General features: G+C 32.0%; 2 protein-coding genes across 2 annotated transcripts; both read left to right on the forward strand.

Moving 5' to 3' along the window:
• Positions 1 to 1,230: 1,230 nt before the first annotated feature.
• On the forward strand, positions 1,231 to 9,976 carry LOC113391915 (phospholipase A1-like). The gene is made up of 8 exons (XM_026628047.2): positions 1,231 to 1,358; positions 3,444 to 3,492; positions 3,765 to 3,874; positions 5,072 to 5,229; positions 7,911 to 8,059; positions 8,373 to 8,596; positions 9,158 to 9,320; positions 9,892 to 9,976. The coding sequence occupies exons 1-8, from the start codon at positions 1,292 to 1,294 to the stop codon at positions 9,959 to 9,961; spliced, it is 990 nt and encodes a 329-aa protein (XP_026483832.2). The 5' UTR covers positions 1,231 to 1,291; the 3' UTR covers positions 9,962 to 9,976.
• A 7,046-nt stretch (positions 9,977 to 17,022) lies between these two features.
• On the forward strand, positions 17,023 to 24,288 carry LOC113404335 (uncharacterized). The gene is made up of 7 exons (XM_026645205.2): positions 17,023 to 17,154; positions 18,149 to 18,379; positions 18,864 to 18,992; positions 19,957 to 20,071; positions 22,012 to 22,190; positions 23,025 to 23,090; positions 24,156 to 24,288. Exons 1-7 carry the CDS (start codon positions 17,115 to 17,117, stop codon positions 24,239 to 24,241), a joined length of 846 nt encoding a protein of 281 aa, XP_026500990.2. The 5' UTR covers positions 17,023 to 17,114; the 3' UTR covers positions 24,242 to 24,288.
• The last annotated feature ends 866 nt before the right edge of the window (positions 24,289 to 25,154 follow it).

Below are 25,154 nucleotides of genomic sequence, written 5' to 3' on the forward strand. Positions count from 1 at the left end.
TTGGCGCGCACCAATGGTCAATATTATAAAACATTAATTAAAAAAAAAAAACAGTTGCGCATAGCTTCAGAATATACTATAGAACAAGTGCTCGTTGTAATAAATGGAATGTTTTCATTTGTATGTCATCACTAGTGTATGTAAACATCTTAAGATTATACTTCCCGTTTGCTTGCAATCATCTTCAAGGAAAAGATATAAAAGGTATCTATAATGATTCAGTATCTTTAGCCAACTGACAATCAACAATAATTTTTTTTTAAGATAAAAATTTGAACCTTGGATGGGCGTTCTAAATTTAAGTAAAGAAATTAAATGGGTATTTCAAAATAGAAATACTACAAATATTCACACTAGTTATTTTGAGTGTTATTATAATTAAATTGTAATTATATATATATTTATTGTAAAGACAAATCATATTACATACAGTATTTATATTTTATTTTTGATCGAAATACTGAAAAAATGAAAAGTAGGTGGGTTTCGACATCAACATCGATACTCCATAGTGTTGTTGTCGTATTAAATTGACGTTATAAATGCAGACGATCAAATAGATAATCTGATTGTAAACATTGACAAAACTGTTTTGAGTGTAACAAGTACAAACAGCTGTCCTACAAAGCTATATCTAAGACCCGTGCATAGCTAGCTCGATCACCCTTCAAACCGGAACAAGGGCTTACAAATGTTTGCTGTTTAGTTGCAGAATAATTGCTAAATGTGTGGTGGTACCGGACGGGCCAATTCAAATCCTTCTATACATTGATGTGTGTGTCAAAATAATTGTCTTTTATAAAGTTAAAGGTTATTTGAAAGTTATTAAAATTAACAAATATTTATTTTAATTTTATCTTTCTGTCTGTTTGTCCGGATTGTTAATAGTTGCAGAAATTATTTCTGAATATTTCATTCAAATCGATTAAGTCTGTCAAATTTTACGACTTCAAACACATAAAAAAAAATAATAATAATTAAATACTTCATATTTAAACGTACGTACATATATAAGTAATTATAATCACTAAATATCGATTGTCAGGATGTTTAAGCTTTATTTTTTGGTTCCGTTAACACTGTAAGATATTATGACTTTATTAAGTGCGGGCTGCGGTTGGTCAAATTATAAAATATCGCGAAATTGTTTTTCAAAACTAGATCCTAAATGTGTTATTCGTAAATTGAATATAACTTTAATCAGCTCCGTAATGTCAAGGTGACGATTAGGCTTACCGCAAGGACACTCAGATATCAGCCCCTATATAAACAAAAGGAGCCAAACAAAAGAATGACTAGTTACAAAAAACGCAAAATGAACGCATGTGTTTTTGGGTTGTATTTTTTCGTGATCCTTGGTGAGTAAGATAATTACTATATATTTACTTTATAAAACAATATGACTGCTATAAATAATATAATTATAAATTTCAATAACACATTCATTTCTAGCGAATAACATATTAACTGAATTAATGTAGAAAGTTTCGTTGTATATTTTTTTATAAATAAAACTTAATGAGATGACTCGTGATAGATTTTTTTATTTTATATGACGTAATAAAGTTACAAGCTGCTAACATAAAAAAGAAACAAAAATATATCACCTTTTTATACAAAAACATATTATATGACATCGCAAGTTTATCAAAATTTCTCTTTAAAAAGTCATCCTGCCGCTTTTACAGAAACTCGTTTACGTCCGACTTCGTTTATAGTTATATACAAATACTTATATGTAGTTCAGAAATGTATTTCTTAGTTTGTTCAACTTTGTTCTTTTAAAGAAACGACTATTAGAATTGTCAACATTGGCTATCGACGTGAAAATATATTCAGTTTAAATCAATTTATTTACTATGGAACATTGCTACTTCAGTTACAAATTCAAAGTTCAACTTTAAAATAAAGAACAGTATTTCACGATAAACATTTTCGGCATGCAATTTTTTTTGTAATGTTTATAAACACTCGTTCCTGGGTTTCATACTTTACGTCCTAGGTCATTACATACCATAAACATAACAAACGACCTTAAGACTATAAAACTGGTCCATACTTGGTCCACGCTAACAAGCTAGTGCTTACTTATCTCAAAGACTGAGCCTAGCAATTTAAAGATGTACAATGCCTCGCGACAATCGTTTGGACGGCGTGTAATTTTTATAATTCGATTAATCTGTTTGGTTTTCCCTAAATCATTATTTCATCCTATTTTTGTTGAAAATTTATTGATTTAAATATTCATGAGAAATTGTCTTTAATAATCGTTTGTATAGAAGTATCGTTAGAGATAGGCTTTGTCGAAATAATTTGTTCAAGTAAAATTTTTAACAAGCAAATAGTTAAAAAATATTATAATTAAGTTTCAATTAGTTAGTGACTCATTGCGCAAACATTGAAACACGCGTTGTTGATGGTTTTTTCAGTGTATTTTAGGTAACTAGGTTATCTAAAATACACTGCCATCTGAATTCGGTAAATACAATATGTTTATTTTGTACGATATCAATATTGTACAAATTGCTCAGAATATTTTTATTTTGATGTTTTATGGAATAAAATCTGTATTTCGAATTCGGACATTGGGCTATGATATCATGTTTTGAACATTATGTCAAGTAATAGTATTTTACAATTTATATTTTCAACATGTCAGTGTTCCAAATTCAAATAAATGTAATATAATATATTTTTTTTATATATTTTGGGTCAGGATTATTAATGATTATATTTTTGTTCTTGAAAATATTTTAAGTGATTTATTTGTAAATTTTGTGATATTTATTAACTGAATAATTATTTTAGTTTTCTACAAATTCGATTCAGTGTTTTATTTCATAACAAAACTAGATACCCGATTTAAATTCGCACGGGCATCTTCGCAGGCAGAAAATATGTTATTACGTAGACTTGTCTTTTAAAGAATTTGAGAGATTCAAATCCACCATAAATAATTATGTATCCTAATCAACACACAGTGCTCAGCGTGGAAGCACACAGAGAAGATATCGATTTAATAATTGAAAAATATTAAAATAACATTTTGCACAAAATATTCAAATGATTCCTTCCTTGTTTATTTATCTGTATTTGGTTGGACACGAAATGAAAATTTAAGCGGTAAATTCCTAAACGTATATATGTATTTAAATGGCGGGGTTCATATTACTGTTTTATACACAGTTATAAATAGTTTTCACCCGCAGATTCGCTCGTGTTCTAGGGCTTAGTCCTCAGGCACTAGCCATAAAAAAGTAGCCTGTGTCCTTCCTAAGAGTTGAAGCTTACTTCATACCAAATTATATAAAATTCAGTTTAGTGGTTTAGCCGTGAATGAAAAGAGCAACAGGCAGACAGACAAACAGAGTTACTATTGCATTTTTAATATTAGTATAGATTTACTATTGAGTTGTTTCAATTAGTTACTATTATTTTAACAGCTTTCTGTGGTGCGAACGATCGAGATGCAAAGTTAAGATTTTATTTCGAGTGAGTAAAGATTTATTTTATATATCTAAGTATTGTAATATAATTTGTTTCAATTTTAGTAACATTATAATGAATTATTTAATACTCCGCTTTCGTACTTGATTTTATCGAGAAGAACTTGATACGTTAGAGAAATCTTGGTTTTCCAATATCATAATCAAATACTATTGACGTAATAATAACGCGATGTGAAATAACGTGTAATTCTATACACAGTTTAATTAGTAATAAAATTAATATGTTCACATAAACCTCAAGACATCTTTTTTCAGTTCATTCAACAACTTTACTGAATTTTCGATATCCGAAGCTCACAAAATATTTCTGACGTCATGGTACAAGCCGCAACACGGGACTGTGATATTTGCACACGGATTTACAGGTACTCTGTCTTTTGCTAACGCCTAAAATTGCCCTGGTATATCATATCATCTTTAGGTAATCTAATGAAGCACTTGAAACCAGTACAAGATAAGTAAAGCGTTAGTATAAATGGCCCGCAGATGAAATGATGGTTTCCATTGAGAAGGATTGGCTTACAGCACCACGCTTTTGAAGAATGGGTTGATGAATATACATATACTCTATTCCAACCATAAGAGGAGAAAATAAACAACATTCGACAGCAAATTGACGCGATATCATTGGTCGAGAGCTTGAATTATCTATGATATTCACTATGGATTTGCGAAAAAATGGCGTTTTGAACGTTGATAAAACTGTTATCGGAATTTTGGTGGTAAAATTAAAGTGGATATAAGTAGTTAAGCGTAATAGTATTGTATTATAAATAAAGATGTATTAATTAACTCTTAGTATTGCACAATATGGCTTAGTTTTTAGCAAATCGCATGAAATACGCATATCTAAAGTTTCTTTATCTCTGACTTCCCTTGGAATAGGCTATAGGTCAGAATTTTTTGATACATGCTGGTTTATTCACAAGGTTCTTTTCACTGGGAAATAACCAGACGATCCATTAATTCCGTATACGAATTTAAGTCCATCAAACCGAAACGATATTATGTCCACAATAATCTAATTTCGCAGGATATATATAAAAGGCACTCTCTTTTGGGCTTTAACGCTGAAACATTCTTAGAAAAAACTTTCAAACAACTTTATTAGTTGGACCCGGATTCGTACCTAGGACTTCGGTATTTGAATCCATATAAGCTGGCTATTAAACTAAACAGACAATGCACGTAAGTTAGACTATCTTAAAGGCAGTTAGTGTGGCCGAGACATATTCAGTCGCTATGAATTTAGAGTGGTAAACCTGGACGAGCGTCACTGAGTTTTCAAGAGCTTAATTTACGTTTATAATTCATATCGTGCTCGGCTTTGAAGGCAAATCGTGAGAAAAATCAAGCGTCGCATAAAATTCTTCCATATGTATATTTATAAAACACTCTGAGATCAGCGTGTTGGATTATGCTCTAAGCCTTCTTCTCAAGACGGGAGGAATCCAGCTGTACATTTTATAAGTGTAATTTGAATAGTCTAGCAAACAAGATAAACTCAAGAGTTTAAATATAGTTTGACGTAATATGCCTTTGTAATATATTATATATTTCAGGCAAGCCTACTGGGCCAGCAATCACCGAAGTCATTACAACATATTTAGACCAAGGAGAAAGTAATGTGGTATTACTCAATTGGGATTACTTAGCTTCGGCACCAACGTCAAGTCTGGTCAATTCATATTTCAACTGGGCTGCTCCAAACGCCAGACAGGTAAATAACGCGTGAATTGCCTTTACAAAAACCCAAAACTCTTTCGTGTGATACGTTTTATAACTGCTATTGCAACCGTGAGTGAGGAAAGAGCTCTCTAGTTCGGAAAGTCCGCCTTAAACTTTGTTACTTAACTTTATAGAAGCCTTGTCTATACTTGTCTTTTTTAATTATATATAGTTTTATAAATATATGTACAAATATATTAATATTCATTGATGTGAATTGAAATTGAATTCGAATAAAACGTTTATATGCCCACTGTTCGGCTAAGACTACTCTCCCTGTGAGGCGAAGGTTTTGGAGGTTTACTTGGTGGTAGGGCTTTGTGGAAGCCCGTCTGGATAGGTACCACTCACTCATCAGATATTCTACAACCAAACAGCAGTACTCAGTATTGTCGAGTTCCAGTTCGAATGGTGAGTGATCCAGCGTTACTACAGGCACAAGGACCATAATATCTTACTTTCCAAGGTTGGTGGCGCATTGGTGATGTAAGGAATGGTTAATATTTCTTACAGCACCATTGTCTATAGGCGGTTGTAACCACTTACCATCATGTGGCCTATTTGATCATCCACCTATCTATATCATAAAAAAAAAACCACCACACTGCTTCAATGCATGTGGAAACACAATAACCAGAATATCATTGAAATTAGACATACAGTTTGACTTATAAACAAAATATAAGCGCGTGTAAATTCAGTGAAGCTTGCCTGGGTTTAAAGCCGCAATCATCGGTTAAGATGCACGCGTTCTAACCTTTGGGCCATTTCGGGTCGCTCGGCGGATTGATATGAATTAACTTCCTCTAAATATTGCATAATCATATCAAGATGAGTTTAAAGTGTGTTTCATTTAATTTTATTTACTATACAGACAATAATATATTTTAACTGTACTTGCAATCAACCCGCAACGCGTGCTAAAGGAAACGTAATTTCATTTACCTACTGTTTTTATATAATTGTGCTTCTCAATTGATGATTAAAATGTATTTGTGTTTTGTTCGCAGTTTGCGTATTGAGAGATATTTTCGCAAATCGAGTTAACCGAGGCTTAATCAAGGAACACAAAACGTTTTACTCGTAGCCAATTAGTACAGAAACAAATTGCTGATGCTTGCAACCGCTTGTTTATTTATTACTTACGTTTTCATAATAAATAATCACTTTATACAAAACTGTCTGGGTACCACTCGCTCGTCATATATTCTACCGCCAAACAAAAATGAACAAACGAACTTCGTATTGTTGTATTCCGGTTTGAAGGGTGCGTTAACCAGTGAATCTATAAGAGACATCTCAGTTCCCAATTTTGGTGGCGCGTTGGATATGTAAGAAATTGCTAAATTTTCATACCACCACTAACCACTAGCTAGAAAAATTAAATAAAATAATAATATTATTTATATAATAATAATATTAACTGCCTCACTAGTCTATTGCTTACAAGCCTTACTCGAGATCATTGGGTCAAATCTTGGGTCTAGCCAATTTAAAGGTATGTATTTGTAGTTAGGAAGTTGGTAGTGTAGGACTCCTTTGATTAGGAAAGCAAAGTCCCAACTCTCTATTGTCGCGTCCGATTCATCCATCCTTTTTTTTTGTATCTTATTTGAAGTAGTGCTGTTGGCCCTACTAGCCTTTACAGCGTCACCGGGCGTTCGGGCGAGTGCTAGACTCAGCCCTAAAGTTTAGCGCTGAGCTCGAGGTTGACGTTCGTCCTGAGGGTGTCTCCTATGAGATCGCACCTCGGCTCAGAACGTAGTCGGTGGGGTGTGAATTTAAGCACTGATAGAATTTACTGACATCACGGCCGCCTCCGTGACGTCGCTAGCCTGGGTCCTCGTTTCCGCCGGCGGCAACGCTGTGAGTGTGAGTTGCGTAGTGTGGTGGTTTTCCCTACGATTGGCGCTTTTGCGATAGTGAAGCTATCGTCTTCGTCGTTCTGGACGTGCATAGGTCGCCTGAGTCTATTAGGTAGATTACTTCTGAGGCCTGTATTGACAGGCTTGTGCTATCAACGGATTACTATGTTGCATGGCTCTCTCAAAATACGCCGTGGAATGTATTTTGAGGTGTTTCGCTTCGATATGGGGAAAGACAGGGCTCGCATAAGTCATGATAGGACGAATGCAGGCTTTGTATATTGTCGTCTTATTTCTAAGGGACATTTTACTCCGCTCGCATAGCATCATATACAGTCTTCCTAGTACGAACGCTGCTTTGTTTCGGACTCTGGTTATGTGTGAGTTGAAGTTTAATTTCCTATCTAGAATTTATCTAGGTATTTGGCTTCCGATTTCCACGGTATCGGTTGGGTTCATCCATCCGTCGCATCGATTTTTTTTAAAGGGGAATAGAGAGTGCGCCTGTATTGTATGGTACCGATCACACTTGTACCCGTTATATCTCCTGCACGTTGCGTCGCCTTGTTTAGTCTTCATTAAGAATGGTCATCGTGACCAAAATCGGTCAGCGCTCCCGACCTGGTTATAATTTATAACACTTTCGAACACTTTCAAAAATTATTGTTTCACGTTTTAGTTTGAACAGTCTTTGAGCTGATATAGCCCAGTTATTAAAGCAAGCAGCAATTAATTTTATGTATTATCTCCTCAAACGTTTAGACTGTTTCTTTAGTCTTTATTTTATTGTACTTTAAATATATTTTAGCTGGGAGTTGATCTTGTCGATGCCTTCATTAGTCTCGCTGATGCTGGACTAAATCTGAATGAAACGCACCTCATCGGTCACTCACTCGGCGCGCATATTTGGGGCATTGCTGGCAGCAACATGATGTCAAAAGGAATAGTGTTACCACGGTAAATTTACTTTTCCTGTATATTATTATAATTTAGTTTTAATTCACGGTTAAAAAAAAAACTATAATACAGCAAACCGCCAAACTGAATTTGATGAAACTGATGAAATGAGATATGAAGTAAGCTTGATACCTAAGGTAGGACACATGGTACTTTTTATCCTTAACATTAGAAAAACAACTACTACAACGCGAATGAAATCGTGGTGACATCTAGTTATAAATAGATAAATGAATAAGGTTTATTATTGTGTATAAAGATTAAGAATATATATAGATTAAGAACGTTTATTTTATAATAATTTTTGTTTTAGAATCACGGGGTTAGATCCCGCCGCTGCAGGTTTTGAGAAGAAACGTACTCAAAAACTTGATACTTCTTCAGCTGCGTTCGTGGACATTATTCATACGGATTTTAGTAAGTACGGAATGAGGACGTCAACAGGCACGGTAGACTTTTGGCCTAACTTCAAGATGGGTCCCGCTGTCAAGCAACCAGGTTGTCCCCATCATCCGACTCCAATGTTTTCTAGAGACGGTGAGTGACGATTTTTATAAAGATAAAATGCCACAAAAGGAATCGATGTTACTAAAGCAAGGCAAGGGAAGAAGCCAGATTTAGAGTAAAAACTTAATTATTTTAAAGTTTTTATTACAACTTACTTTTGCAACGAAGTTCATTTACGTGGCTTATAGCAGAGTATACTGGGCGAAATCGTCATGTACAGAAAAAGGTTTATATGCCTCCTCCATGCGATCTTTCGATCGTTATTTCTCTTTTTCTATCACTAGAATATACGGTATAATATAACATTATAATATATAACATAGTTTTAATTCACAAGGGATTTTTATAAAAGTTTTATTTTTTGACATTTATTTATTCTCAAATATTGTTAATTTAATGAATTGCATATTAATTGTGTGTTATTTATGTTAATATATAATTTATAATATAGCAAAAACTACTTTGTTCCAACCGGGTGGGAACATAGCTTTTTTTTGTTTTGTCAGTACTTATCAATTTTAATATATATTATGTACATTAAACTATAATACTTATATACATTTGGTCAATTTTCGTTCGAATATCTTTTAGATTTATGCAGTCACAATAGGAGCTGGCAACTTCTGGTGGATGCAATTAAATATCCGGGAGCTCTAATAGGATCTTACGCAAGGAACTACAGGACGTGGAAGAATTATTCTAAGGCAGAGAGGGAAGCTGTCACTTTGCATCTTGGCAAATATGATAAAAACTTGTAAGTAGCCTTTGACTTTATATAATATAGGTAGCCCCCTGACGTTGTTTCTTATCGAAATATATTTCGTGCTATCTATGCGCGTAGGTGACAAATGTGGCGATATTATTTACCTAAATTTATAGATATTAATAGAAATTACTTAAAAATGTGAGGATCTCATCTAAACAAAAAAATCGATCACAAATTCGAGTTTTTCAGAAAGCGACATTCTATAAAGTTCTAGATTACATACATTAAATACGGTTTTTTGTTTCTTTGTCTGAAGCGTTACCCTAAATTATTAATATTCATTTTCACGCGAATGAAAAATACATAGCGTATACACACCTACATACGTACACACGCAAACGTATATCGTAACGTATGTGAATTCACACATGCACGGAATCAATATCGTATAGGTACTAGTTATAAAAATATTGTACATTTGATTACAAATACCAAAAATTATAACATTCAAAAAAGATCTATTAAACCTCTATTGCGTTAAAATTTTAAAAGAGTTACTTCGATGGACTTATGATAATTAATAAAATTGTATTAATTTATAATATTGTATTGATTACAGACATCCGGGAAATTACTATCTCGTTACAAGATCTGAATCACCTTATGGACTTGGAAGAGATGGACTTTAATAATACATAAATTATATATCTGTATTTCGTAATTGTAATTATTTACGGCCTTTATTGTAAACGCATCTCGCAAAATCCGGCGAATATTTTCATATGAAATTTGTACCATGATATTCACCGTGTTTCAGGGAAGGTTTGTGCCTAAAAATTATGATAAAATATGATTCAACGTATAACGAAGCCACACGAAGCTTGGCTTGTAAGTTATTTATATATGTTTACTAGCCGTCCGTCACGATTTCTACTGGTGAAATTTATACAAAGTTGTAATTTCCAAAAATTCTATCTTAGTGAGCTTGTACGTCATCAATCAATCCGACCTTCAGTTTCAAGGATCACACGGGTGGTATTTCATACTTATGTATATATATGGATCTCACAATGAGTCGCATTTGTAGTGGTGAAAACGAGGTATAACGAGATCATTGTCAGAAAGGAACCCTCACTAAGAAAGGATATTTTGAATATTTATAAGTAAAAAATTGATGTTATTTTCGGAATGCTTGAAGAGTATGTTACTTAATAAATATTATAACAGCTTTGAGGAGGCTTGGAGCTAATTCCACCACGTTGCTCCAATGAGGTTTGGTAAAGTTTGATTGTTTTAATAAATAGTCTAATAAAAGACTATCAATTAAGCGAAAAACTAAAGAGAGCAAGAATTCTTTATTATTCATAGCTCATCAGCTCAGCGTAGTATGGCGAATACATTTCCATTTCTCTTTAATGTACATAAGTAACATTAGCAACGTCTTTTAACATCGCACAAGAGTGACTCGTGAAAAATTGACCAATTAATCATTTATTGAGAGTTTCACGAGGAGCCGAAATCATTAAGCACTTAAGGATTAAATAGCTGCTTTTTAACTTATTCCAATTGTATATAAGGATATCTTAAACAAACAAGTGATGTGAATATAACTTCGTCCGGGTGAAATAGGAATGATAGTTAATTTTATTTACTTCCCGATCGCGGTGCGACCTATTGAGTCTACACTAGAATATATTCTTAAAAAATTTAATCGAAATCAGTCCAACCGTTTAAGAGTTCAGCTAGGTAAACACACACAGGAGATATTTTTTTTGTAAAATATGTCCTTAAAATCAATTGCCGCGTCTAACGGATCCAATCTTAACCATTTCATCACAAGCATTCATAAAAAGAATATCAAAATTGATCCAACCGTTTAAGAGTTCAGTTTTACGTAAACACACACATGTTTTTTTTTTTTGTAAAATAAGTCCTTAACATCAATTGCCGCGTTTATCGGATCCAATCTTGACCATTTCAACACAAGCATTTATAAAAAGAATATCAAAATTGATCCAACCGCTTAAGAGTTTAGTTACATAAACACACACAGATATTTTTTTTTTGTAAAATAAGTCCTTAAAATCAATTGCCGCGTCTATCCGATCCAATCTTAACCATTTCAACACAAACACACACATATACAAAAGGATGATATATATTAAGATTTTGATTTCGTTTATTCCATTTTGTTTTCCAACCTATTTCCTAAGCGATTCATGTCCTTGCGTTCAAGCACCAATGAGTTTCATGTCCTTAATTCGTAGTCATTATAATTCATTTATGGCAACGGAAAACATTGTCAGGTAACATGCGTGTTTTGGAATCAATTCTGCCACATTTACATGCATTGGAATTGCGAGGTAGAATGAGGTCCAATCCCAAAGTAGACCTTTCCGTTGTGTGGAAAGTGTCGCTTTTCAGCAATTATTAATTAATTATTATTTTGTGTTTATTTAATATTTATTGATATATTTTTATATAAGCTGTATACAATATTATTCTATCGTACAAAAATATATATATGTTTATGTATGAATAATAAAATTATTTTTAAAAGCATTATTCGGATCCAAGATTTATTCAAATAATTGAAATATATAATTTATTTTAACTATTATTTTCGTATTATATTAGTGACTATATTTTGTACTACTGAACAAACAATATTCGCTTGGAATGGCGGCAAGAACGCTGGACGAAGAATAAATCAGCCCTCTTGAATTTATTAATTTATTTATATTATGATTATAATTTAATTATTAATTTAGTTGATATGTTAATAAGTATAATAAGTCGATAATAAAACTATTAAATAAATATTTGTAAATATTAATAAATTTTGAGTTTGCACTTCCAGTTATACATGTGTCCATGACATTGTCGATAAAATTTTCATTGCGTTTTAAAACAGGCAGGACGTAACCGAAGTCGTTCGCAGCATCTGTTTGACAATTTACGCTTTCAATAATGGCCGACAATGCCTTTGAATCAGTCGTGTACGAATTAACAGGCGAGCTAAATTAAAGCCTTCAAACTTTTTGTGGTGGGGATGTGGACGTGGCTCAATATGGCCAGTTCATTCTGTTTTTTCAACTTCGGCATCGATAAAACGAAAATTAGCATCAGATTCGATGAGACAGGCTGCCATTTTAAAATAAAATGTATACCTAAGCAAATTTTAAGTACAGTTCTCGTGTACTTACGAATGGAATGAATGAATACATTACACTCATAATAAAGTACCTATAAACGGACGAACGATATTGTCCATATAAAAGCTCAAATTAAAGTGAATCTTAAACGAGTGGCTATTGTTGGCTAGTAGACCGTAATTACATAGAGGGGGAACCATGGGTTTTCTTTGAGTAGCAATCGTTTTCATAATTCAAGCTAATTCAGGGTGGAATGACACTATACAGTTGTTGCGGACAAGGCTTGAACATTCATAATTGAAAAAATAATTTAAGATTCAGATCATAGACAATTTTTATTTTTTATTTGTATAGGAAAAATAGAACAGCCTGTGTAAGCGGAAGCTTCTATAATGCATGCATACATACGAGAGAATAATGTACTTATTCGGCAATAATATGAGGCTGAGTCGTTTACTGACTGCATAATTACTCACAATATGTTTTAGGGTTTTTAAATAAAATCTCATTAAAAAAAAACAAAGAAATATTAAAGACAATGTGTGTAAATTATTCACCAAATCATATAAAATAAAAAAAAAAAAACGAACTGAAAGGGGTTTTTCTTTACAATGAATTGAATATATTATAATATTTTAATATTAAATTTATAATTAACCCTGTCAGTACATATCATTTGTGTGACTCAAAGTTGTTTGCAAAATTATAAATAAAGGTAGCATTGCGACGTCAATTAAAATTCAAAATTTGTAACTTTAAAATGTCGTGATATAGGGCCTGCGTGTAGCACGAAATATTTTCATATCATAATTTTGATACACTTTGACATACATTATTAAATAATTTATTGAACTAATATAACCTTACTTAATAACTGTGAAACTTTTTAAAATTAATAAAAATAATCATACCAATATTATTAGTCAAGTATAGATTATGGGATAAATCCAACTGCACCTATTTTGTGCCTATGTACATATTTTGTGTTTAGTACTTAAACATGCACTTTAGAATCGTTATTTTACAAGGATAATCATTATTATTATTATGTTTTATATGATTTATTGCTTGTTAAAGTGGTGAATTATACAGGGTTATTGGTAATTCGACGTATTCCCGTTAGGAGGTGATAGGGGTGACTATTTGCGATAATTTTAACCCCCATATGCATGATGCAAAAGTGAACCATTTTTGAGTTATCACGTTTTTTAGATTTTTTCAAAATAAGTCAAAATTGCAACTTCAAAAATTTATTAAAAAAAAAGTTTCGATTAAAATCTACTTTTTTCTTCTGATTTATAAAATCGTTTAAACACTGGATTTTTCAATATTTAAACAATAATTATCGGTCCAAATTTAAAAATGCGAGACGGAAAACGATATTATTTCAATATTTTTTTTTAATTTCTTCCCTCAAATATGCCTGAAAAACAAAAAAAAACATTATGAAACTTGTTCTGCAGATTATTTTAAAAACATTATCGTTTAATTAGCTTTCCGAAAATGTATAAAAACTAGAAATTTATTTCAAAGCAACCGAAATAAAATGATCAGAAAGGACGCTGGTGGAAATTCGTATTCGAACATGACCGAATTCGTACTAAAGGTAGCTCTTTTTGGAATTTTCCCACAAAATTGATTTAAAATAATAAAAATAAAAAAACTTACTTATTTACTTAACTTACTTACTTAATACAAATTTAAAATTAAATTTAGATTCATAAACAGTTCAGTAGCTAAGTTACAATTAAGATATTTTGTGTTATCATTTTAATCCTGTCTTATCATTTTAATCCTGTGCACGTTATTTACGAAGAGGATGCTAAAAGAAGAGTTGCTTTCTGTAGATTCATGCTTAATGAGGATTTAGAAGATGCATTTTTTTTTAAAAAAAACCTCTGGACCGACAAATTCAAATTTGATCAAGATGGCATTCATAATTTTTAAAAATATAAATATATATATTTAAAAATAAAGAAACAAATGAATATTTGTTTTCTTTGTATTTACAACATAACATTGTATAATCTTCTAGTTGAACCCGCGGCTTTACCCGTGCGAAATTTATAAAACTTTACCTTATGCATACAAACTGTCATCACCCATTTCACCCTCTCGAGAAGTAAAAATTAGCCTATGTCCTTCCTCTGCACTCAAACTATCTTCAAACCAAATTTCATCCAAATCGGTTTAGGCTTGAAGAGGTAACAGACAGAGTTACTTTCGAATTTAGTAATATTCTAATAGTATAGATTTAGAGTAATCATAAATGGCTAATAACCTTACTTGTATAATATAATACGCCGTTTTTAATACTTTAAAGTTTTGGCACTTAAATTATTAATTATCGCTGTTCCCAACATTAGCCTCCTACTTATAGATAGCACTTCGAGATATTATATTACAGTGTACTGTCCATTTCCTTACTATCGTTGTCAAACGGCAATCTGACACGACCGGAGGGACATCCGATGCCGGAAAAACGTCTTTACCTCCTTTCTGACGCACGAGAATGTGACACTGTCCATTTTCAAACTTCAAACGGTTACCGAAACTTCATAAACAGACCAACCCTTATAGTTTTTTAAATATATTATATAGGTAGTCGGACGGACAACGGCCGAAATGCTGGTAAGTTGACACTACAGCTCATAGACAATGGCGCCGTAGGAAATATTAACCATACCTACATCGCCAATGCGCCACCAACCTTGGGACCTAAGATGTTAAGTCCCTTGTGCCTGTTGTTACACTGGCTTACCCTTCAAACCAACACAACCAACTATTGTTGTTCAGCGGTAAAATATCTGATGAGTGTGTACCTAACCAGACCAAATTGCACAATGCGTATTACTAACACAAGTACAGCAACGAGGTACGTCAAATAAAAACAGTACTTTAATTCAGAATTGAATACTTATTTATTCTAAAGTGGATATCTATCGGTCGACGCTGTTTTATTGAACTTTAGCCGCTATAGCACTTTATTATTAAAAAGTAAAGTTCTCAGTATGCGGCAGGGACGCTTGCTGTCCGTCGCTCTATGGGAACACATATGAAAATTGGATTAGAGGCGCGACGAGTACAGAATTTGTTTCAACCTCGATTTTATATGCAATAAAACTTTAAAACACTAAATATCAAAATGTTTATAAGCTTAGAAAATATAAACAAATGTTATAATATTAACTCTTGAGATAAGTAAATCATGTAAAATGTCGCTAAAATATGTATCGACTTAAATTAACTTAGATCGATTCGCTGATAACGAATATAACAGTGAAGAGATCCAAAAATTGATTTTCATCAAGAGTAAAAACACAAGTAGCAATAGCATTTCGTCCTCTGAGGAAAATATTTTCTGCGCAATTTTTATGCCATGGAAAGATTGATCTTCATTTTTATACTATCAACATTATAGTGAAGCAACAAAGCGAATACAAAATCAAAAGCTAAGTTACCGGTAGTACGTAACGACGAGTATATTTGTTAATACGTTAAAATTTCTCAATCTCTTCTAGATATTGACAGTTAGTTTCCTAAATTATTAACAATCTGGAATTATTTTGTTTTACATTCTAAGTTTTTTACTGTATAGATTATGGCGAGTCTTATGAACGCGATATTATTGATATTATCACAATAAAGTTAATCTTCCATAATTTAAACGCAGGCAGCCCTAGTGCGAGGTCGCGGGTCAGCAAACGTTCTGCCCACCTCACCTTGTCAAATATTAAAACGCAAATGAAACTAGCAATAGTAGTACATCTTATTGTTTTGTAAATAGCGAAACACATTTACATTTACAGAGATAACTTATTTATACAATTATAAATAAAATTATTTTCTTTTTTAAGTGAATCCCGTCTAGGTAGGTAGCACCTACTCATCAGATACTCTACTGCCAAACAGCATCTCAACAGCAACTCATTGTTGTGATCCAGTTTAAAGGGTGAGTGGGCTAGTGTAACTACAGGAACAGGTGACGTAACATCTTAGTTCTGAAGGTTGGGGGGCGCATTTGTGATGTAAGGAATGCTTACTGATTGTTACAGCGCCATTGTCTATGGGCGGTGATGACCACTTATCATCAGGTGGGTTATTTGCTTGTCAGCCTAGATACATCATAAAAAAAAACAGCAAAGACTTTACAACTATGGTTACAAACTCTCGCTAAACATAAAGGCCAAAAAATGTAATACAATAATTTAAACATTAAAACTACGGTCTGATGCAATTAGGTGCAAAATCGGTCTCATTGCTTTCACAGATATCCTCCAAGCCATCTTTGAGAAGGTTCTTAAAATAATAACAGTATAAATAATAATTTCCATAATTCATCATCATAAATGCTAATTACAAGGTTTTTAATCTAACTTATGTATCCACATATAATATAACTTAAGTGTTGTGTAACCTCAGCTATATCATGACGCAACTCGGTATTATAAATTCACTAACGTGATATTGTTTTGTTTATCAAATTATGATAATAATGTGCGAGTATCCTATACAAAAATAACGATAAACATTATTTGAGAAGTAAATCAACAGGCTGGTACGCATGCGCAGAGACTACCATGATTATATTAAGTTCAGTCGCTACGATTCGACCAGCACGACTGGTATAGTTCGAATGGGTTGATTTTATTTATACACGAACTTAAATAACTTGCTATGTTATACGATGGAGTATACGCAGATCGTGTTCCTCTTGCTGTGTGCTCGTGTGTAAACCATTATAAATTATATGTTGTGTTCACATTATTACGTTTGCGTGTTCAAACTTTTAGCAGTTTGTCAACTTTTTCTAATTTTCTCTTCAACTCGTGATTTGATTAACGTCGTTTGTTTTTATTGTTCCCTCTTATTTGTTGCGTTAATTATATACAAATAATTTAGCCAGGTTCAATTCTATATAATTTTGCTAATTCTAGCATTGTCAGTTAATTTTTCTCATATACTTAACGTTCATAGAAAAACAATTGGATATGCAAAGTTAAATTTGCTTTATTCTAATTCGATATTCGATGATCTTCTAGATAAGTGATAATCATATCATCATACAACAACTGTTTTTCATACGTGAGCCTTTAATTAAATGACTCGTTTACATAAACTTCATTCAACCAAGATATTAAAATACAATATCTAATGCACTTTTGTTACTCATAAAGCTCATACCTAATAAATAAAGAATATGAAAAGAGACCAATTTTACTAAAAGCTTGTTTGTATTGCTGGTACATATTTTGTACACATTTGATTCATTATTCATGACGTGTGTTCGAGTATATCTTACAAAACAATATTTGTCATAATGGAATATATGTATGTGGATAGTTATATAGTTTTTTATTTACTTATATAGTTCGAATAAAGTAGAACAGATATAATTCATTCGATTTGATATAAATGTCATTTTCTTTTACTAAGGTATTTATTTCATTTTATAAGAAAAACATAACATCTATATTGGCATTAACAAGATCAGAAATGATACAACATTCTTGATTAACATTTCAATTTAATTCTAAAAGAATACTTTTCAAAATTTAAAATTATAAAAAATCTAATAATATTTAAACATTACTCTTTAATATCGTTAAACATTTTTCTATTAATTAACCTTTGTGAATATATAATAAAGTGAACACAACTGAAAAAAAAACTTAATTTATGACTCAGCACAAATAATAAAAAAACAGGAAATTTTCACAGAATGTGTCGCTGTTAATATTCATAGAATAGAAGTTCCATCTCTCGTTGAAATAGGCACTGAGTTTGTTGTTCTTGACTGTCAGTTCAGTACTCACACAACGACTCAAGGACTAGTGATGAAGTGGTTCTTCAACGGATCTGCAAGTCTGGTGTATCAATGGATACCACCTCTTAATCCTCAGGTCGTAGGATTGCTGAAAGGAAGAGTCGACTTAAATTTTAGAATATCTGGTAAGTTAGACTTTCAAAATACAATTAAATATTGGCAATAGTGCTTTTTTATTGATACATATACTTTAATAATCGTTAAAGGCTACGAATGTGGAAGAATTGCAAAGCTATAATAAAATTATATTTTTTCTCTCCAACTGTTAGCAATAGCTTATATCTCCAATTATGAGCTTATCTGCCCGAAAACATTGCATTATCTATACAAAAAAATTGTCTCGATTTTAAGAGCTTTGTCCGTAGAAGCGGTCTTTGAGATGTTTGTTTTATATGTTCGTAAATCGAAAATAAAATAATATTAAAAACATTTTATTTTATTATATCTTCTCAACTTCACCCCTCTGTTAATAAAAAATGTTAAAAAAAAAGATCATATTCAGGAGCTATTAAGCCGAAAACTTATGGCTGAACGAGAGATTTTCTTATAAAAAAAATACCTGTCTAAAATGCGGAAATCGATATTTAATTATTTTGTCCATCGTTTCAGATGAGCCCTTACAGGCCTACCGTGCCATAAAAATAATGAAACCCACGACAGACCTCAGCGGCATCTATACTTGTGTAGTATCCACTTTTATGGAGGAAGATCGCCGAACGCGACCAATGCTTATTTACAGTAAGGCTTTATCGAATGTAAGGTTATACGAGTTCAATACTCGTGTGTTACCTGCGAGTCCCTGTAGGTAATAAACGAGTAGTGTACTCGTACAATACGTAAAAGTATCTAAACGCTTTTATATATAAACACGTGCTTTTATCTTTGTGCCTTTTCTGTCACAATTCTTAGCTTATCCTTCAAACATTTATACAACATACAAATCCATTATTTAAATTAATTTTAAAACACAATTTAAATGTTTTTTTTTTTATATTTAAGTATTTGTGAATTGTGCTTTTATGAATTGGAATGATGAATCTGTGTATGTGTACCTACTACTGTCAAATTTCAATATATATTTTTATGAATAATAGCAAATAGGTAAAAAGTAAAGAAAATGCCACTGCTAGACAATGGCAGTCTCACTTTGTAAGAAGAAGATTTATAGGATACATATTTAATAGAATTTCATCCTACAGCGAGGTTTTCTCGCAATGTTTTAAATACACATAAAAATTCCGTGGTGCCAGTCCGGGTTTGAACCTGCAATTGAATTAAGATTCACATATTCTAACCACTGGGCCCATATTCTAACAACTCTGCTTATGTAATGCTAGTTTATTTTCTTTATTGAAACAATATAAACAGTCAAAACGTATCATTGTAATAAAATATGTATATTTATATATACGTTAAAAAATGAAGATATTTTATTTGTTTATGTAGTCAAGAGTCATATGTACTGTACGTATGTATGATTGGAGCCGGTAGCGTTACGAGTTATTTCATTAAATAAGGACACTTAAAAAGTTTGGGTGAGAATTTAATAAAATATATCGTATAATGTATCGTACATAATTAAATATATATATTGTGGAAAATTTCACCGAATATTATTCAATAAAACCAAATTTATCGGTATAATTTAGTTTCTTGGAAAAATTCACGTATCATATTTGATTACGATTATGTATATTTTTAGGTCCAGGTAAAAATTTTCACTTCACACAAGAGAAGAAATACGTGTTCCTGGTGACCCTTATATGTGTGGCCGAGGACTTGTATCCAAGGCCAGAAATAATTATATCGGTACAGGGGTAAGTAATTATGGTTATTTATTATGTTATTCTCTTCAAACCAATTATATGTTATGTGTGCTATTGATATAAAACTAGCTGAACCTGCGGCTTTACCCGCACCAAATTTATAAAACTTTACCATGCAGTATCAGCTTACCCTCAGCGAATTATATACATACAGCAAACCAAACCACCGTATGTTACCCTGGTATTTATTTTTCGAATCTTTTTTTAAAAAAAATATATATTTATATTTTATAAGTGAACTAGCTGCCCAGACATCTAACTGGTAATATTAATATAAAATTGACCATTTCCCTTGATTTTGAAATTGCCAAACTCTTCTAACATCGCACACAAATCGCAACACCCCATTTTGAAATTAGACACATGCAGGTTTTCTCCCGATGTTTTCCTTCACCGCCGAGCACGAGTTGAATTATAAACACAAATTTAGCTCATGAAAATTCAGTGGTGCTTGCCGGTTTGAACCCGCAATCATCGGTTAAGATTTATGCGCTCTAACCACTGTGCCATCTCGGCTAATATGAGTATAAATTAGTAATATAAATACAAAATCATCTATTTTGTCTTTATTGAGATATATGTACGTTTCTTAATATAGAGTTGAAAATGATGAAATGTATTACGAAAAAAGTCAAATTATCGAATTGTTTGATCAATTAGAATCAAAATAACTTCTAATGCCCTTTTCAAGACTTACGGAAGTTTATGACGAATAGTAGTTTGTGTCGTGTAAATTTGCATTAGTTTGTAGGATCGAGTCTGCGCTTGTTTTAGAGACAATTGTTTAAGATACTCGTCTCAAAACGAGGAAGACGTTGTCAAAGAGACCTTAGGTATAACGCACATCGGAGCAGCGCATAGTAATTTCCACTGATTTATTTACAACATTGCACAGATTAAAATAAAATATATTAAAATAAAATAGGTTAAGTAGCGCATAACAACGAATCTGTGCAAACCTGAGCCCGATAGACTTTGCATTGTCAAATTATATTATAGATAAGTCATGAGCTGAACGTTAGCAAGAATGCGTTGTTCCGCGCTGTCGTGTGCTTCTCTGTGCTACTCTGTGCTTCCTGTGCTCCGGTCTTTAAACATAAAATATATTTATTTTGAACATTGTAAAACGGTTCACGATTTTTAATTATTCATATGTGAAAAAATAAAATATAAATCCTTAAAAAAAGTTGTATCTTAATGATATGAAATATTCTTTGAATGTAACAAGAGTAAAATTTAAGTTCGAATTTGAATGAAATATTCCTGACGCAACTGCAGCTGCTGTTATAACATTTTATTTTGAGTTATCCGGTTTCAAAACTTACTTTATTTATCGAGGAATGCTCGATTTGCTTTGGAAAAACTAACGCCGACATTGGAATCTGCAGTGCAATTCTCTCCTAACTCGCTTTATATCTTCGCCATAATTTGGAAACCAGTCATACAATAACACTTCTTGATACACTATTTTCTTGGTGGGTGTAGTCTTTATATATATTTCGGAAGATTTTTGACGTAATTTCCTCGGAATTTTAGGGTTTCGTACCCAAAGAGTAAAACGGGGACAATACTAAGACTCCACTGTCCGTCTGTCTGTCACCAGGACGTATCTCTTGAACCGTGATAGTTAGACAGTTGAAATTTTGACAGACGATGTATTTCTGTTGCAGCAAATACTCAAAAACAGAATAAAAGCAATATTTAAGGGGGCTCCCGTACAACAGTAATTATTGTTTATCCGTTTTTATAGATCGCACTCGGTCGGTGTTTTATAGTCAATGTCACTTTCTGACATTTTATGATCTTGTCCAACGGCGAGTTTTAAGTTTATTAGTATAGAAACATCTAAAAAAAAAAAAATCTATATTTAGCATAAGATGTAGTGCAGTTATAATTGTCTATACTTTATCTAATTTTTGAGTATATTTTAGGAGACCCCTAACTCAAGCTGTATCGGAAATGAAAATGGATTCATGGGGACTTTACTCTGTGATAACAAAAGCGGTCGTACACGATGATGACGTCACGGAACCCTTCGAGGAGTACACATGCACCCTCAGCTTACCTTCAGCGAATTATACAGCAAACCGAACCACAGTTTATTACCCAGGTATTTATTTTTCTAGTCTTTATAAAAAAAAAGAAATTAGTATTATATAAATGAAACAAATATACCCATTTCACTTGATTTTGAAATTGCCAAACTCTTCAAACATCGCGGAAGGATTAACTATGCTAAATTCCAAGTGCCATTTCGATCTCGCGATGAGTCAGCTGTATGTCGCTTATATATGTACATATATAATAATAATATACAAGATGACTAAACTACTCTGACGTAGCATTGTATTAAGCCATAGTTACTTTGAAAATCATGATTAGTTTGTTTAATAAATTATGAAAGTATATGATTATTATGGCATGACACATGTGTTTTGATAGTCTAGACAGCAGAATATAAAGCAGCGGGTTCTATCCAAATGCCGGGACGATTCATCACCGGGCACGATTATAAACTCAAATTAAGCATATGAAAATTCAGTAGACAAACAAGCAGGGTTTGAAACCACAATCATCGGTTAAGGTGTACGCGTTCTAACCACAGAGCCATCTCGGCTTTCGACATTCTAACAATTGTTGTCAATGTTGGTCTTGCTCCAGAAATGTTTCTGTTCATGTTAGAAGATCGTCCAATCAGACTATGAGATTGAAGGAATAGCCATCAATCCTTCCTTCCTTCAATCAAATTCCTTCAATCACATAATGATAGGGAAAACTTTTTATTAATAGCGCAATTCTTACCGTAGCCGGCATTTGTTTAGAATTATATAATGAAATAAGCGTTAATCTGATCTTATTTTGTTAATTCTAAACTTCCCCATTATGATTATAATTTTAACGAAAAATTAAAAATAATAAAAATGTTTAATATTTTATCCTCTAGGACTGATGCCAACGGCATATATTGCTGTTTACGAGATCCAGAAGCCGCAAGAACGACAAGCTAATGGTAAGAAATATCTTTAAAACAAAAAGCTCTTTTCTTGTAAGGAGACGGCTTGTAGCTCAGTCGCTACTTCGATGCAGATTGGTGGACAAACATGGCAATTTATGTCAGTTCTTTTTATGCAAGTTTTCTCACGATGATTTGCTATACAACCAATATGAGTTGAACTGTCAATACATGAAAATTAAATGATACTTATCCGGGTTTAATCTTCGTTTAATATTCACGTGTTTCAGCCACTGGGCCATATCTGCTCTTAACCATAACTAACGCTTACTAACACTTAGTCCATTCTAATGTACCTCGGCCGCGCTAACTACACTGGCTGAACAAATAGCTCTTATAACTCGTAATATTCATTTAAAATCCACATATTCTGTTCCGCCCAATGGACTATCTAACGTTACCTCAAAATTCAAATGAAATCTATACACTTTTATAGATATTATTGGGATGTCTGTCTGTGCTGTACGTTGTATTAAATATTATTTCAATAGTTTGGGATTCTTTTATATTTATGCATAGTTTCGTGGCTTCTTGAAAATTTATGGTCAGAAAATAATTATTAAATAACTTGTAGGTTTCGAATACTTTTGGTAATGGTTTTTGTGTTAGGCATAACTTTATAAGTCTTATACTTAAATGCCGAATGGAAATTATGAACTTTTACTTTAAATTTTATATTTTGTTATAGGAACCAATATAAACCGAAAATTTTAAAATTTAAATAATTTTACTTTTTCAGAAATGTTAATTAAATATTTAGATTAATATATTTAACTAAGAACCATATTAACATTTTTTTTTGTGATATAGGTAAGGGGATAGGCAAATAGGCCTGGACCCTGATGATAAGTGGTCACCACCACTCATAAACTTTGGTGGTGTCAGAAATATTAACCATTCCAACCAAACATGATAGTTACACTGGCAAACAGCAATAAGTATTGCTGTTTGCCAGAAGAATATTTGTGGGTGGTACCTACCCAGGCGGATTTGTACAAGGCCCTACAACAAGGCGACAGTTGAATTTTCAATAAAGCTTTTCTTTTCTTTTCTCTTTTATAGGTAACAGTGTTTTATCGAGACATTCTATTGTGCAACTGCTATGCCTTCTTCTCTCAGCGCTTCTACTCACTCACCACCCGGTTTGAACAACAATTGTTGACTTATTTATATTAAAAGTTAGAAAACCTTAAAATAAAAGAATATCAAAAAATTATATAACTTTTATTTAATTTATGATATAATTTTTCTTTTGATACGATTAAATATATATATTTATTTTATAAATTTTATTTTAATAAGTATCTTAATCTTACTTAATACTTAATCTTAATTAATTAATAATTTATAAGAATAATTTATAATAGCTTGTACTCAACGCCTTGTAAGATGAAACTATTGTAGTTTTGTATTCATATTTAGCAAATTAAATAATTAATTAAGTTAGCCTACAAGTTATACGATTAAATCAAGATGTATAAACTAATCAAGACAATTTTAATTGGTATCTAATAGTCATTACATAAAAACTGAATTAAGAATATAATTACTGTTATCAGCGAGTAACAGGAAACTGAATATATCCGAACGAATATAAATTCTCTAACGAGCTTGTAGAAGTATAATAATAAACGTATAATTCACATGTAGTGAAAGTACTTTTAAACTAAAATTATTTCAATTGTAAATTAACTCGAATCTCATATTTTTTTATAAAGATTAACATTTTTTTTAATTTACTTATAAATTTATCGTATTCGTCCTCGCGGTATTATTGAAAGAAAGGAAAGAGAATAGAAATAAATTAACATTGGTATTGATAACCAGTGTTAATATGATATCCATTTAAAATTGACAAAAACTATCTCCTAACGACAACGACATCCTAAGTCGAGGGCTGATTTCATAGGAGGCATATCTTATCCTTAGTTGACGCTGCCAAAAGCAATACCAAGTCCAAAAAAAATTATATAGTTCATATTCTTATAAAATTATCAATCAAGCTAAATACTTTTGATCCTCTATCTAAACTAATGGATAAAATGTACTTCCCTAATAAAA

Source organism: Vanessa tameamea, chromosome 10 (assembly GCF_037043105.1).
Source record: "Vanessa tameamea isolate UH-Manoa-2023 chromosome 10, ilVanTame1 primary haplotype, whole genome shotgun sequence".
Classification (NCBI taxonomy): Eukaryota; Metazoa; Arthropoda; class Insecta; order Lepidoptera; family Nymphalidae; genus Vanessa; species Vanessa tameamea.